The following is a 13,162-nucleotide window of genomic DNA, read 5'->3' as shown; positions in this document are numbered from 1 at the left end:
TGTCGGAACTGCGTTCCCCCACGTTCCCACTAAAAAAAAAGCCCTGCCCATACTGTATATTAAAAGAATGATTTTGTGAAATGCATCTGTGTGTAGTACCTGAAAAGTCCCATTATATTCCTAACATATTCAGGAATTTTGCTTTCACTTTCATCAGACCTGTCCTGCTGAGGTACAGTGTAAGTTTACAGCACAGATTTGTACAGAGGCAGAGCAATGGCAATCACAGGAGAAGAATGCAATTTGTCACCTGTTATCTTGCCTTGAGGAGCGCTCCAGTGTCCCGTCCTGCCTGTTCCATCCTTCCCAAGTAGGGGGGAGGGAGGCTCGGGTGCTCACAGGAATACAAGTCCGCTCTTCTCTTATCCATAGACCCGTGTCTTATCTAAGCGTTGGAGATATCCAGGCTCCTGGGGTGACACTCTCCTCCTCCCTTTGGTCAGCCCTGTGCAGTCAGACTTTTTTTTAAATGTTTTAGTCTAAACTCTGTTCAGATTGCCCCCTTCCCTGCTGGCCGGACCCGGTACAACAGGGTCAGTTGTACTGGTTTATTATCAGCCCTGACCCTGTGTATTAATCACTTCTGCCCCGGAAGAATTTACTTCCTTTCTTACCAGAGCACCTTTTGCGATTCGGCACTGCATCGGTTTAACTGACAATTGCACGGTCGTGTGGCTCCCAAACAAAATTGACATCCTTATTTTCCCACAAATAGAGCTTTCTTTTGGTGGTATTTGATCACCTCTGCGGTTTAAATTTTTTGTGCTATAAACAAAAAAGAGCGACAATTTTGAAAAAAAAACATTATTTTTTACTTTTTGCTATAATAAATATCCCCCAAAAATATATAAAAAAACTATTTTTTTCCTCAGTTTAGGCCGATACGTATTCTTCTACATATTTTTGGTAAAAAAAATCGCAATAAGCGATTATTGATTGGTTTGCGCAAAAGTTATAGTACAAAATTTATAGCATTTAAAAATAGGGGATAGTTTTATAGCATTTTTCTTAACAATTTATTTTTTTATGGAGGCGAACATCAATTTTTATCGGGACTGCGACATTATGGCCAACACATCGGACATTTTTGACACATTTTTGGGACCATTGTCATCTATACAGCAATCAGTGCTATACAAATGCACTGATTCCTGTGTAAATTACACTGGCAGTGAAGAGGTTAACCACTAGGTGGCAGTGTAGGGGTTAAGTGTGTCTTAGGGGCGTGTTTCTAACTGTGGAGGGGTGTGGCTGTTTGTGGCACATCACTGATCTCTGCTCCGATTACAGGGAACAGAGATCAGTGTCACTAGGTAGAATAGGGAGATGCTTGTTTACATTAACGTCTCCCCGTTCTTCCTCCACGTGAAGCGTTCGCTGGCATCCCCGCTGCGATCGATTCTGCGGGACCCGTGACCCAACTCCCGGAGCTTGCCATGGGCACGTGCGCCCACTGGCCACCTCTTAACCTCCCTGGCGGTATGATTATTTCTGATTTTAGGTGCTGAAAGTGGTGCCATTATTTTGTATGGAAATTTGGCGTTTTACATTGTAGCCCTGTAATTCTTAGGAATAACTCATCCCGGTTATGATAAAGTTTGAAACACAAAATCATAAATTATATTATAATAAATAACCATAAATAATTATCACAAATATTAATATAATAATAATAAAAAATATTCAATAATGTAATCAAGTCAAAAACACTGAAATTTGCTCAGTTGCAGAATTGTCACTGTCATTAGATTTAGTGTTAGATTACGAATTTCCCCAGAAATCGCTCAATTCTTCAAGTGATTCTAATTTATTATCGCTGTTTTCTAGCTGGTCTAAAACCACTTTTGACATAAAGGGACACTTTTTGGTTGCTATGGACAATCTCCAAATTCCAGGCAGAAAAAAACAGTATTTATAATATAGAACTCCATGCAGGGCACTGGTGGACAGACCACTAGGGACAAAGGGGTGTGTATTTTTTTGTATACAGTACTGTAATCTGTAAGATTACAGTACTGTATGTGTATTGTGTGTTTTTACTTTTTTGAATTTGGCGCCGATCTCCGCTCCCGTGCATTGCAACGGAGCTCAGCGGCACTTGGGCACTGTGTGAATCGAGCGGAGGAGCTCGCACACACAGCGGGGAGACATCGCAGGATCCAGGGGACAAGGTAAGTAACTCTCCCTGTATGCTGCAATGCGATCCTGAGTCTGGCTCGGGGTTACCGCTTATGGTACTGAAATTCCACCCCAAGCCAGATTCGGGAATACCGCCAGGGGGGTTAAAGGGCAACGTTCAGGTACGTGATTCTACCTGTACGAGCCCTTCTGCTGACGTATATCGCCGTGAGACAGTCGGCAAGCCATTAAAGAGCAACTCAATTTTCTTGGAAAAAAATTTATAATAAATACAAAAAATTACTACGCAAGCCATGTTGTAATTAAATGTTATTAAAAATATCTTTCCTTTTCATTTTGCAGCTGCTGCAATTTTCTGTAAAATTCCATGTATTATGACGACCCGGAGGAACTGGAGTTGATAACTCTTCTCTACTACATTCAAAACTAAAATCAGAAAAAAAGTTTTAGTATCAAAGGTAACTTTACTTTTGTGGACAGTATATTATACCAAATACAGTTGATGCCCCTAGAAGTGTCATTTCCTGCTTGTGAAATTGGCTTACTAATTATCACAGATGTCTGCAATAAGATAGAAGTCACCCCTGCAAAAATAATTTTTGGTGAGAATGTAACACATTCTGTAATAGAATGTATACACAACTGACTCCATCTTAGATTCCCTTCCCTTTTACATAAAGTATAAATTAACTTTTTGTGTATTTAAGTTTTGCCATGTTCAGTTTGACTAGCAGTTTGCATAGAAGCGCACCCTATGAGATATTGTGGTTAAGCCAAATCTTTGTCAGCGAGTCATCAGCTATTTCTTGATATCTAGTCAAGCAGCAAAAATCTTGATAAGAAAGTACTGAGTGTAAACTTTGAATAACCTTTAGACATGTATTTTTACTGGTATATATACTATTGTTGTATTCAATAAAGACAGAGATCTTATGAGCACACTCCAGCTTGTTTCCCATGTCTCATGTGGTCTCTCACAGATCCGAGGGTCCAGTTGGTCTGCCTGCATAAACCAGGGTGGTCGTCAAGGTGTACAATTCCTTTCCCTCCCTAAGAGGTAAATACTTATAAATGGATGCAGACCCTGCAGCTTTCCTCATTATAACATTGAGCTGGCAATGGGTGATTATAATGAATCAGACCTTCTCATTCAGATTCAATCTTCTAAAGTCATTGGAGTTAATTTAATAAAGCTGGAGAGTCTAAAATCTGGTGCAGCTCTGCATATAAATCAACCTGCTTCCAGGTTTTTTTGTCAAATCTTAACTGAACATGCTGACATTAGAAGCTGATTGGCTACCATGCACAGCTGCACCAGATTTTGCACTCTCCTGTTTTAGTAAATTAACCCCATTGTGAAACAAACAGCTATTTATATTCCACAACATCAAAAAGGTAAAAATCTGCTAATGTATTTGTTAAAATCCTTGTAATGTACATTGGTCCACCAGTGAGATTTTTTTCCAACAAAAAAGTGGAATTACTTTTTAAAAGTGTGATCAGCATCCCAGCAAGTTGAGAAGCAACACCTATACAAGTCCTGTGGGTAGAATGCCATTGCCATTACACACCACCAATGATGCCTTTTGGTGCCATGTGACTTCATTAGAGTGGCCTTGGTGTCACCACAGCACCCTGCACTTACACACAGTGGGGCAGGCAGCAGAGCTGCAATGTATCAGTACCGCTCTCTGCATCAATGAGGACTACCCAGCACCAAAAGAAGAGGAAAAAGAGACACCAAAAGGTCACATGACCAGACGGAAGACAATAGGTCAAATAAAGAAGTAGCTGGGGAGCCTCCAGAGGAGGAAGTCATTTGGGATTCAGTGGAGGAGCCACAAGTTGGGCTTTAATATAAGATTGTGAATTGACCTTGTTTAGAAGAACATATAATGGCCACCATGAATGCACATCCTTTATAAATGTTATGGTAACTTCGCTTTAAGCATTGATCACTTGGTAAAGACATAAGGGGGTTGTTGTGATCTCCATTATTAGAATATTCTAGAACTGTACTGTGTGTGATTAGGATAAGCTTCCCTTGCTGCAATTCTTGACGTCTGTCCATGGACTGTTGCAGATTGCAAACATAAAACTGCCAATTTCTTTGAGTATTTAGGAAGGAAACTGTTGCTTAACTTCTTGTGGTTTTCTCATTTTTAAAAAGTTATGTCTAAGTGGATGCTAGAAAATCAGATTTGACACCCTAAGCTAAAATGCTCTGCTATGTTTTGATCATTATAAAGAAAATAATTGGTAAACAAGTGTTATCAAAGCTGAGAGTATGAATAATATTAGATATACAGTAACTGAGCTGTAAATAATTATAAGGTTATTAGAATTCACCAAGAGAGGTTCGGTGACCACTTTCCACATCTGCACTGGTTTTTATGATAGAGAAAAGGAGCAGCGTGGGACTTTAAATGAGGCATGCAGTCAATATGAATAATTAATGATTGCCATTTTTATGTGTCAGATTTAAGTAATTAAACACAGTACTGATTATTATTGTGATATTTAATCTATATACATACATAAAAAGCATTAATGACACATTTCCATAGGGAAGGATTGTGGGTATAACACCTCTTAACTTCCCATTAGCTTTAGGAAAAGATACACAAAATTCATATATTAATTTCACAGGGCACATGATTCTAATAGGAGATAAAAACACATGATCAGTTTAAACATGGTAGGTACAAAATCTTGACGCGTTTCATGGAATTTTATCCACTCTTCAGGAGCAAGCATGTGTACATTTGTAATAAAATATAAAAATCCTTAGATGGTTGTCTTTTGAAAAAAAGGCCAAAAGGGGGGGAAAGAATTCCCACTGGATACAATGTACTCACAGAATCACTGTGTATAGAAAGTGCAACACAAATGGCTGGAAACCCCCTTTGAAAGTGGTCGCGAGAACCATATGCATGGCCCATACAAGACGACATCCAAGGACACAAAATTCCCAGCAGGACAGTCTCCAGGGTGTGACCATGAATGTGTCCTTTGATTGTCTTGAGGGACTCCCAAATAATAAATAAATGTGTGTATTAACATTTATAGCAATACCCTAAGGTACAGGAAAAATAAAAGTAACCAAGGTGCCGTAAGTAAATCCCAAGCCAGAAGGATTGGGGAGTGGGAAAAAAAGAAAACCAATAAATGCTAAAAAACCACCCTCTTAAAACGATGTCAATGGGAACCTATTCAGAACCTAATCCCTCTGCAATGTTGGAACTAGTGAAATACCTGATGCTGGAACCTAGGGAATCGTGATGCGTAGTGGTCTGGAAATGCCTGTAGGACAGATCCACCACCCCAGATGGAGCACATAAGGGCGCACACTGCTCACACCCCCAAACGCCACTCTGATCGTTTTTATGAAGGTGGGATGCGCCGACGTCCGAGTGGCCACGTCACCCGGCGTTTGGCGCCAAACCCCCTCACACGTTCAATAGTTGGAAAGCACTGTCGGTGCAGAAACGCTCTTTGAGCAATGCAGCACATCGAGCGCAACGAGCTTGCCTTCGTTGCACAATGCAGGGGCATCCCCCCACCCCAAAAGGGGAGGGGGAAGGGGGACACCCCCACAGAGTGCATCACAGCTCCTGGAAAAATGTGAGCCAAAGACTCACAGATCCAGACAATTCGGAATTAACAATACAGCGTGTGAGAAGACTGTAAATCTAGATATAATATCGGGAGTGGCCATCCTGATAGGTGTTTAATCCTTTACAAATGACAAGCCAAGGATTAATATAAGTATACTTGGGCCAGCTACAATTAAATGTACCGCCCATTTATTAAATCTAATTGTAATATGTGGACTGCGTGCCTCCATCCCTAATTTAATTTTATGATAATTTTTTCTAAAAGCTTTAATTTTTTTCTCTGTAGAAATGAACCTTCATACATACTGTGTAAATCTATAAAATAAAACAGAATTAATCTCCACATACTAAAAGGCTTTTTCACAGTGTAGTATCCTCTAGTGCTACTAGTGTGAGTGTAGGAAAATGTACATTCTGACTGTTTAAAACCTTAAAGTCTTAATCTGGGTCACGGTTATTAGAGTTCAGGGCTGGGTGACAGTCAGCTCTCTGGTGCCTCCCCCTGCTTTTGGAATGTTGGAGAGTGTTCTCAAAGCTAGAGGGAGGAGGCTAGGAGGGTTGTTCGGCATATTTAAGGAAGTTTGGCCAATCTCTCCTGGGGCTAAGCCAACCCTTAAATATGGATAAGTCATGCCAGCAGGGGAGTTGGGTGGAAGATGGAGATGGAGTGCTGAAGGCAGGACAGTCATCAGAAATTGTGGGGCCCCTTACACAGCTTTAGGCCTGGGCCCCCCCCCCCCAGCCTGACCACCAACATTCCCCAGGGTCCCGCCCACTGGTCGTCCCACCGAATCTGCCAACTAGCCAACCCACCAAGCCCTTCAGTGCCTTAACCCCCCTCACACCTGTATGCTCTCACCCCCCTCACACCTGTACGCTCTCAGCCCCCCCCCCCCCCACACCTGTACGCTCCTAGTACCACTCACATGTGTGTGTGTGTATGATAAGCACGTACACACACAGAGACATGTACACACAGACATGTATACATGCAGGGAGATGTACACACATAGACATATAAACAGATTCATGCACACACATGTACACACACAGAAATGTAGACACACAGGCATGTACACAATCACACACACAGCCAGACCCCCCCCCCCCCTGCACAACAGCCCCTTGTAAGGTGTTCCTACCTAGTCCCAGCTCTCGTTTCCATATGCAGAAGGGTGCACATCAAGAAATGGACAGAGGTTGCAGCAAAGAGCCCAATGTCAGCTCATGGCAGAGCAGCAGCCTTCCGACTCACACACATAGAGGAGCATCCACAGAGCTCCTCTGCACCCGACCCTGCCTTCTCACATCCCTGCCACTGCCAGTTGGCCAGGCCAGTCCAGATGCTACGGCCCCTTACAAGTGTATGGGCTGTACCCCCCCTGATGGCAGCCCTGGCTGAAGGGACTGTCAATATCTCTTAAGGCAAACCCCCTAGTCTGGGGGGGGGGGGGGGGGGCTCTGCATCGGGCCAGGGCTCGGGTGCTGGCCTGGAAAGATCCTGACAATAGGAAAGATTGGAAGGAGTCTTTCCTGAGAGGCAGTGGGAGCAAGGAGTTCAGTGTGAGCACTACAGCACAGTGCAGGGACTTACAAGAGGAGAGACTGCCACATGTAGCAGGTCTCTCCGTAAGATAGCTGTGTGCTTAGATCTTCCCTAACATTGCCCTGGGAGATCTCCAGAGTATCAGATGGGTAGACTGTGAGGAAGCAGCCAGATGGGCTATTGGAAAAGAGGCCAGGTGGGCTAGCATTTCCTGCAGCGGTAGAGCTGGGACCAGTGTCTACAAGGGAGTTGGAGGTACTCCAGGATGCAGTTCACAACACATTGCGCTACTATTTAGGGACTGAGAGTTCCTAGCCTGCCAGGGGCTGTTGCTGATCTAACAGAGGTTACTAAAGAGGAATAAATCAGAGCTGTACAGACCAACAATCAACTGGAGTTGTACAGATTGAAGGAGAAGAATCTATTGGGGCTATACGTAGGGAGGAAGTTGTCCCTGGTTTTTCAGGTTAGGCATCCCATAATTCCTATACTCATAAGTTATTACCCCTTACTAAAAACACAAAATAAAGTTCAAGGACTGCTCACTGTGTTCAGATGAAAGCTGGATATGTTGTGTGCCTGGCTGTGCAGCAGTGGGGAACCCTATCACCTGCAACCCCTACGGGGGTAGTACTATAACAGTAATGCCCTGTACACACGATAGGATTTTCCGATGGAAAATGTGTGATATAGTACCTTGTTGTCTGAAATTTCCGACCGTGTGTAAGCTCCATCACACATTTTCCATAGGAATTTCCGTCACCCAAAATTTGAGATCTGGTTCTCAAATTTTCCGACAACAAAATCCGTTGTCAGAAATTACGATCATGTGTACACAATTCCGATGCACAAAGTACCACGCATGCTCTGAATCAAGCAGACAAGCCACACTGGCTATTGAACTTAATTTTTCTCAGCTCATTGTACGTGTTGTACGTCACCGCGTTCTCCGACCAACTTTGTGTGACCGTGTGCATGCAAGCCAAGTTTGAGCCAACATCCGTCAGAAAAAATCCCATGGATTTTGTTGCCGGAAAATTCTATCGTGTGTACAGGGCATTAGAGCAATGACAATGTGGAATATACTCCCAAGAAACTAGTTATGGCGGACTCAGGAGGTTGTTTTAAAAATGAGCTGGGGCATTCCTGAATGCACAAAATATAACTAGATAGTAACTTTAATAGGCAATCACAGAAGAAATTGTTTGTACAGGGAATATCTAATTGTCTTAAACGGATCAGAAAGGAACTTTTTTTTTCTCCCTGCTAAAGTAATCCTAAAATTCAATTCGCTTTTAAAGCAGAGGTCCACCCTAAAATAAAAAATTCAATTAACATTCTCCAAAAAAATAAAAAATAAAAAATAAAAAAAATATTTTACTTACCACAAATGCCTGTTCCTAATCTGCCTCTTCCTATTCCGCTGAGCTGTTCTGTTACTTCCTCCTCTTCGGCGAGCTGACCGTTGTCTTCTGGGACCTGTGTGTGTCCCAGAAATCGACAGGGCCATTCACAAAGTACTGCGTGACTCGTCCATGTGCAGTAGCAAACGGGCAGTGAAGCCACAAGTTAGGATGGCGGTGCCGACACCCAATCCGATGGACAGATCGGCCTCGGGGGGCCAACATCGCGGGCTCACTGGACAGGTAAGTGCCCTTATTAAAAGTCAGCATATGCAGTGTTTGTAGTTGTTGACTTTTAAAAAAAAAATTCCGGAACACCGCTTTAACTTCATGTGCTTTTTACCTCTTACACACTGACAAACCACGACATGTTATCCAGTCTTCCCAATCCTGCTTTTGGTCAATATTATCAGCTCTATACAAAGAAATGAAGGGTGCCATGCCAAGCTCTAATAGGTCCTTTTATGCTGACAACTGCTGTGAGTGCAGGCAGGGAAAGAGCTCGTCTCAGCTCCATAGAAGTCAATGAGGAAGGAAAAGAAGTCCCAGGAGCTGCACACCACACAATACCCTCATGTAAAGAGTGGAAGCAGCGTCAGCCTAGATTCCATCTAGACCACACCTCCAGCAAGTTTCACTCCATTTATGGGGCTTAGTCATGGAAATGATTAAGCCCTGTGGGCATGGGGGGAACATGTCTGGGGTGTGGCCTGGACGGAATATAGGCTGAGGCTGCTTCCACTCTTTACATGGGAGTTTTCTGTGGTGTGCGGCTCCTGGGACTTCTTTTCCTTCCTCATTGAATTTTATCAGCTTTGCCAGATTTTCCTCTTGGACTAAAAGACGTCATCATTTGTTATGGAGAAGAGGAAAAAGTGTTCTGTAGTTCTAGGGTGACAATGCTGCTTCTCTATAGATACATTACCATGTGTGTGCATTATCACCCTAGGGCAGAAAATGCGTTACTGGCAGAATCACTATTCGAAAATAAAGGAAAAAAGCCTGGAAAAAGAAACCTAATTCAGCCTCTGCAAGGACTATGTCAGATACCTTTGAGTAGAGCATGAGGAGCAGAGGAAGCCCTGGTTCAAGGACCAGTGAGGTTGCAACAGTGGCCGTATGAGCACTGCGATGTAGGAGTGCCTGCGATGTTCTCCGTTAGCAGGTAGGTAGGAGAAGCAGATGGCAGCAGTAGTAGAAGGTGCTGGTTTGCTGCGGATGCAGGCACATTGTAGATGCAGGTGTGCTGCAGATACAGGTACATTGCAGGAGCCAGTGTACTGCAGACGCAGGTACGTAGGGGCTGTAAGAAGCTGAGGAGACTGATGCAGAGTCAGACAAGTCAGGTTATACATGGAAGATCAGATACATCAGAGACATCAAGCAAAGAATAGCCAAAGTTCTGGAAGAGGTTTGGCAACAGAATCAAGTAGATGCAGATGAGTCAAGGCAAGCTGGGGTCAGGACTGGAGAGAATCAGAATGGTCAGGAAGCCGGGTCAAATAAGATCAAGGACAGGCAAAGGAAAGCTGCAGAACAGACAGCAAAACCCTAGTGCAGCTGTCATCCTTATACAATATCTTGCAAAAGTGAGTACACCTCTCACATTTTTGTAAATATTTTCTTATATCTTTTCATGTGACAACACTGAGGAAATGACACTTTGCTACAATGTAAAATAGTGAGTGTACAGCTTGTATAACAGTGTATATGTGCTGTTCCCTCAAAATAACTCAACACACAACCATTAATGTCTAAACAAAAGTGAGTACACCCCTAAGTGAAAATTTCCAAATTGGGCCCAAAGTGTCAATATTTTCTGTTGCCACCATTATTTTCCAGCACTGCCTTAACCCTCTTGGGCATGGAGTTCATCAGAGCTTCACAGGTTGCCACTGGAGTCCTCTTCTACTCCTCCATGACGACATCACAGAGCTGGCGGATGTTACCTTGGGCTCCTCCACCTTCCTTTTGAGGATGTCCCACAGATGCTCAATAGGGTGTAGGTCTGGAGACATGATTGGCCAGTCTATCACCTTTACCCTCAACTTCTTTAGCAAGGCATTGGTTATCTCAGAGGTGTGTTTGGGGTTGTTATCATGTTTGAATACTGCCCAGTCTCTGAATGCAGGGGATGGTGCTCTGCTTCAGTATGTCACAGTACATGTTGACATTCATGGTTCCCTCAATAAACTGTAGCTCCCCAGTACCAGCAGCACTCATACAGCCCCAGACCATGGCACTCCCACCACCATGCTTGACTGTAGGGGACAGCAAATTTATACTGTTATACAAGCTGTACACTCACGACTTTACATTGTAGAAAAGTGTAATTTCTTCAGTGTTGTAACATGAAAAGATATAATAAAATATTTACAAAAATGTGAGGGGTGTACTCAGTTGTTTGAGATACTGTATATGTAATTTGGGCGGCAATACTAATGGGACCATGCGCATATTCAAACGTCTGTGACTGCCAGGAAGGGTATTTATAGGATTGTACATACGCATGCGGAATTGCCTCTGCCCTTGAACATCCATTATGCTATTGCCAGCATGTCCCTGACAGACTAACTGCAATATGTTAACTTATTGATTCTCTGGTTAAGACACACATTAATGAATTTAGTTGCGTTTATCTATTTGTTTTTTGTACATAAGCTTATACTACATTTCTTATTTCTGTAGGAAACAACAGTCTACTTTTCCATGCAAATATAATGGAGAACATCTCAATTTACAACTTGACCTCTAGTTTCGAAGCCAGTGATGGTTCACAAGGTCGTTGTCTCAACCTCACTAAAGAAGATAACCACATTGCTCGAATCATTAACATTTCTTCAGCGGTGATCTGTTCCTTGGAATTCCTTGTAGGTATAACAGCCAGTGGATATGTTATCTGGATGAAAGTCTACAGATTGGAGAAGACATTCCGCTCAGTGTTATCCCATAGTTTGTTCATCTCTGGATTCATTTGGTCAATATTTCTGCTACTAAACATTGTCTACTTTGCCTGCAACATTAATTGGACTTTTGGTTCTTTCATGTGCCAACTACACAACTTTATGTTCCATCTCAACATGTTCATTAATGCTTTTACTCTGACCTTGTATAGTGTTGACTATTGCTTCGTTGTAATTTGGCCCTTTAAATACAATGTCTACAGAAGACCTCATCTGGCCTTAGTAGAAGTCATAGTTTGCTGGATTATTGCTGTTTGTATCAGTGTTCCCTATTTTTTCTTCAAAACCACCTATGAATGTTATAGTGCAATCAAATGTTTTAACAGATTTGATGATACTGAAATAACCAACATCTGGAAACATGGAAATAAGGTCATAGCAATAATAGCATTCATTCTTGGGTATGGCATTCCTATCCTAATCATATTGTTGTGTTTCATTATTACGGCCAAGGTTTATCATCAGAAGAAGACATCAAAATATACCCCAGCCCTAAAGATGATCTTTACCTTTCAGACATTGTTTGCTGTTTGTTGGTTGCCATATCACGTGTTATCCTTAATAAAACTTTCCTTATCTACTTCCGGAGAAAAAAACTTGGTTGGAGTTGTGGAAATGGTTCAGCCGATCACAATATGTCTGGCTTCTTTGGGTGGTTCAGTCAATCCTATTTTTTATGCATTCATATCTCCAGATTTCAAAAAGCAATTAGCAAAATACCGGAAATAACCAGATGGACAATTTATTTTTGAAGTTTAGCTCTAAAAAATGTTCTGAATTGTAAACTTGTTTTTGTGAAGTAAAACTTAGTGTAATTTATGTTTTTTTTTTTTGTCTCATTTAATTTAATTTAATTTAATTTATGTTAGTCATAGTTTAAAGCAGTATTAAACCCAAAAGCATACATTTATTGTATTGCAGCTTATCAATTCTTAGCCCGTGTACACACGGTCAGACATTCCGACAACAAAATCCGTCAAATTTTGTCCGACGGATTTTGTCCGAAACTTGTGTTGCATACACACGGTCGGACAAATTTGTCGGAAAATCCGATCATACGTAACGTGATGACGTTATTTCATTACGACGGGACTAAGTTCAGGCTAGTAGCCAATAGCTTTGGTGTAGGAATTTGATCGGAGCATGCGTGGCACTTTGTCCGATCGGAATTCTCTACACACAATCGGACAAAGTCTGATCGGATCATGTTGTCGGAAAGTTTTATAGTCAAGCTCTCAAACTTTGTCTGTTGGATATTCCGACGGAACAGTCCGATGGAGCCCACACACAGTCGGATTATCCGACAACATGGTCCGATCGGACATTTTCCGTCGGAATGGCCGACCGTGTGTACAAGGGCTATGATGTGAAAGCTGCATTCGTTTTTGTTTTTTAGGCTTTCTTAAAGTGATTGTAAAGGTTCTTGTTTTTTTTTTAAATAACAAGGGTTTTGCACCCAGCGGACCCAACCATCCTTCTCTGGGGTGCACCAGT

General features: G+C 42.2%; 1 protein-coding gene across 3 annotated transcripts in view; it reads left to right on the top strand.

The window, feature by feature from the left end:
* LOC143933753 (chemerin-like receptor 1) overlaps positions 1–12,487 on the top strand; it is a 445,780-nt gene extending 433,293 nt beyond the window's left edge. For 2 of the 3 annotated variants that reach the window (XM_077456749.1, XM_077456748.1), the window contains exons 2-3: positions 2,482–2,597; positions 11,394–12,487. In XM_077456749.1, the coding sequence (XP_077312875.1) occupies positions 11,426–12,397 (972 nt within the window). In that variant the 5' untranslated portion in view covers positions 2,482–2,597; positions 11,394–11,425 and the 3' untranslated portion in view covers positions 12,398–12,487. The remainder of the gene's footprint in view (positions 1–2,481; positions 2,598–11,393) is intronic. The other variant, XM_077456750.1, reaches the window with a different exon arrangement.
* The last annotated feature ends 675 nt before the right edge of the window (positions 12,488–13,162 follow it).

Source organism: Lithobates pipiens, unplaced genomic scaffold (genome assembly GCF_037356315.1).
Source record: "Lithobates pipiens isolate NorthernLeopardFrog02 unplaced genomic scaffold, aLitPip1_a1.2 Scaffold_27, whole genome shotgun sequence".
Taxonomy (NCBI): Eukaryota; Metazoa; Chordata; class Amphibia; order Anura; family Ranidae; genus Lithobates; species Lithobates pipiens.
The sequence above is the reverse complement of the archived record's forward strand: the minus strand, read 5'-3'. Positions and strand labels throughout refer to the sequence as shown.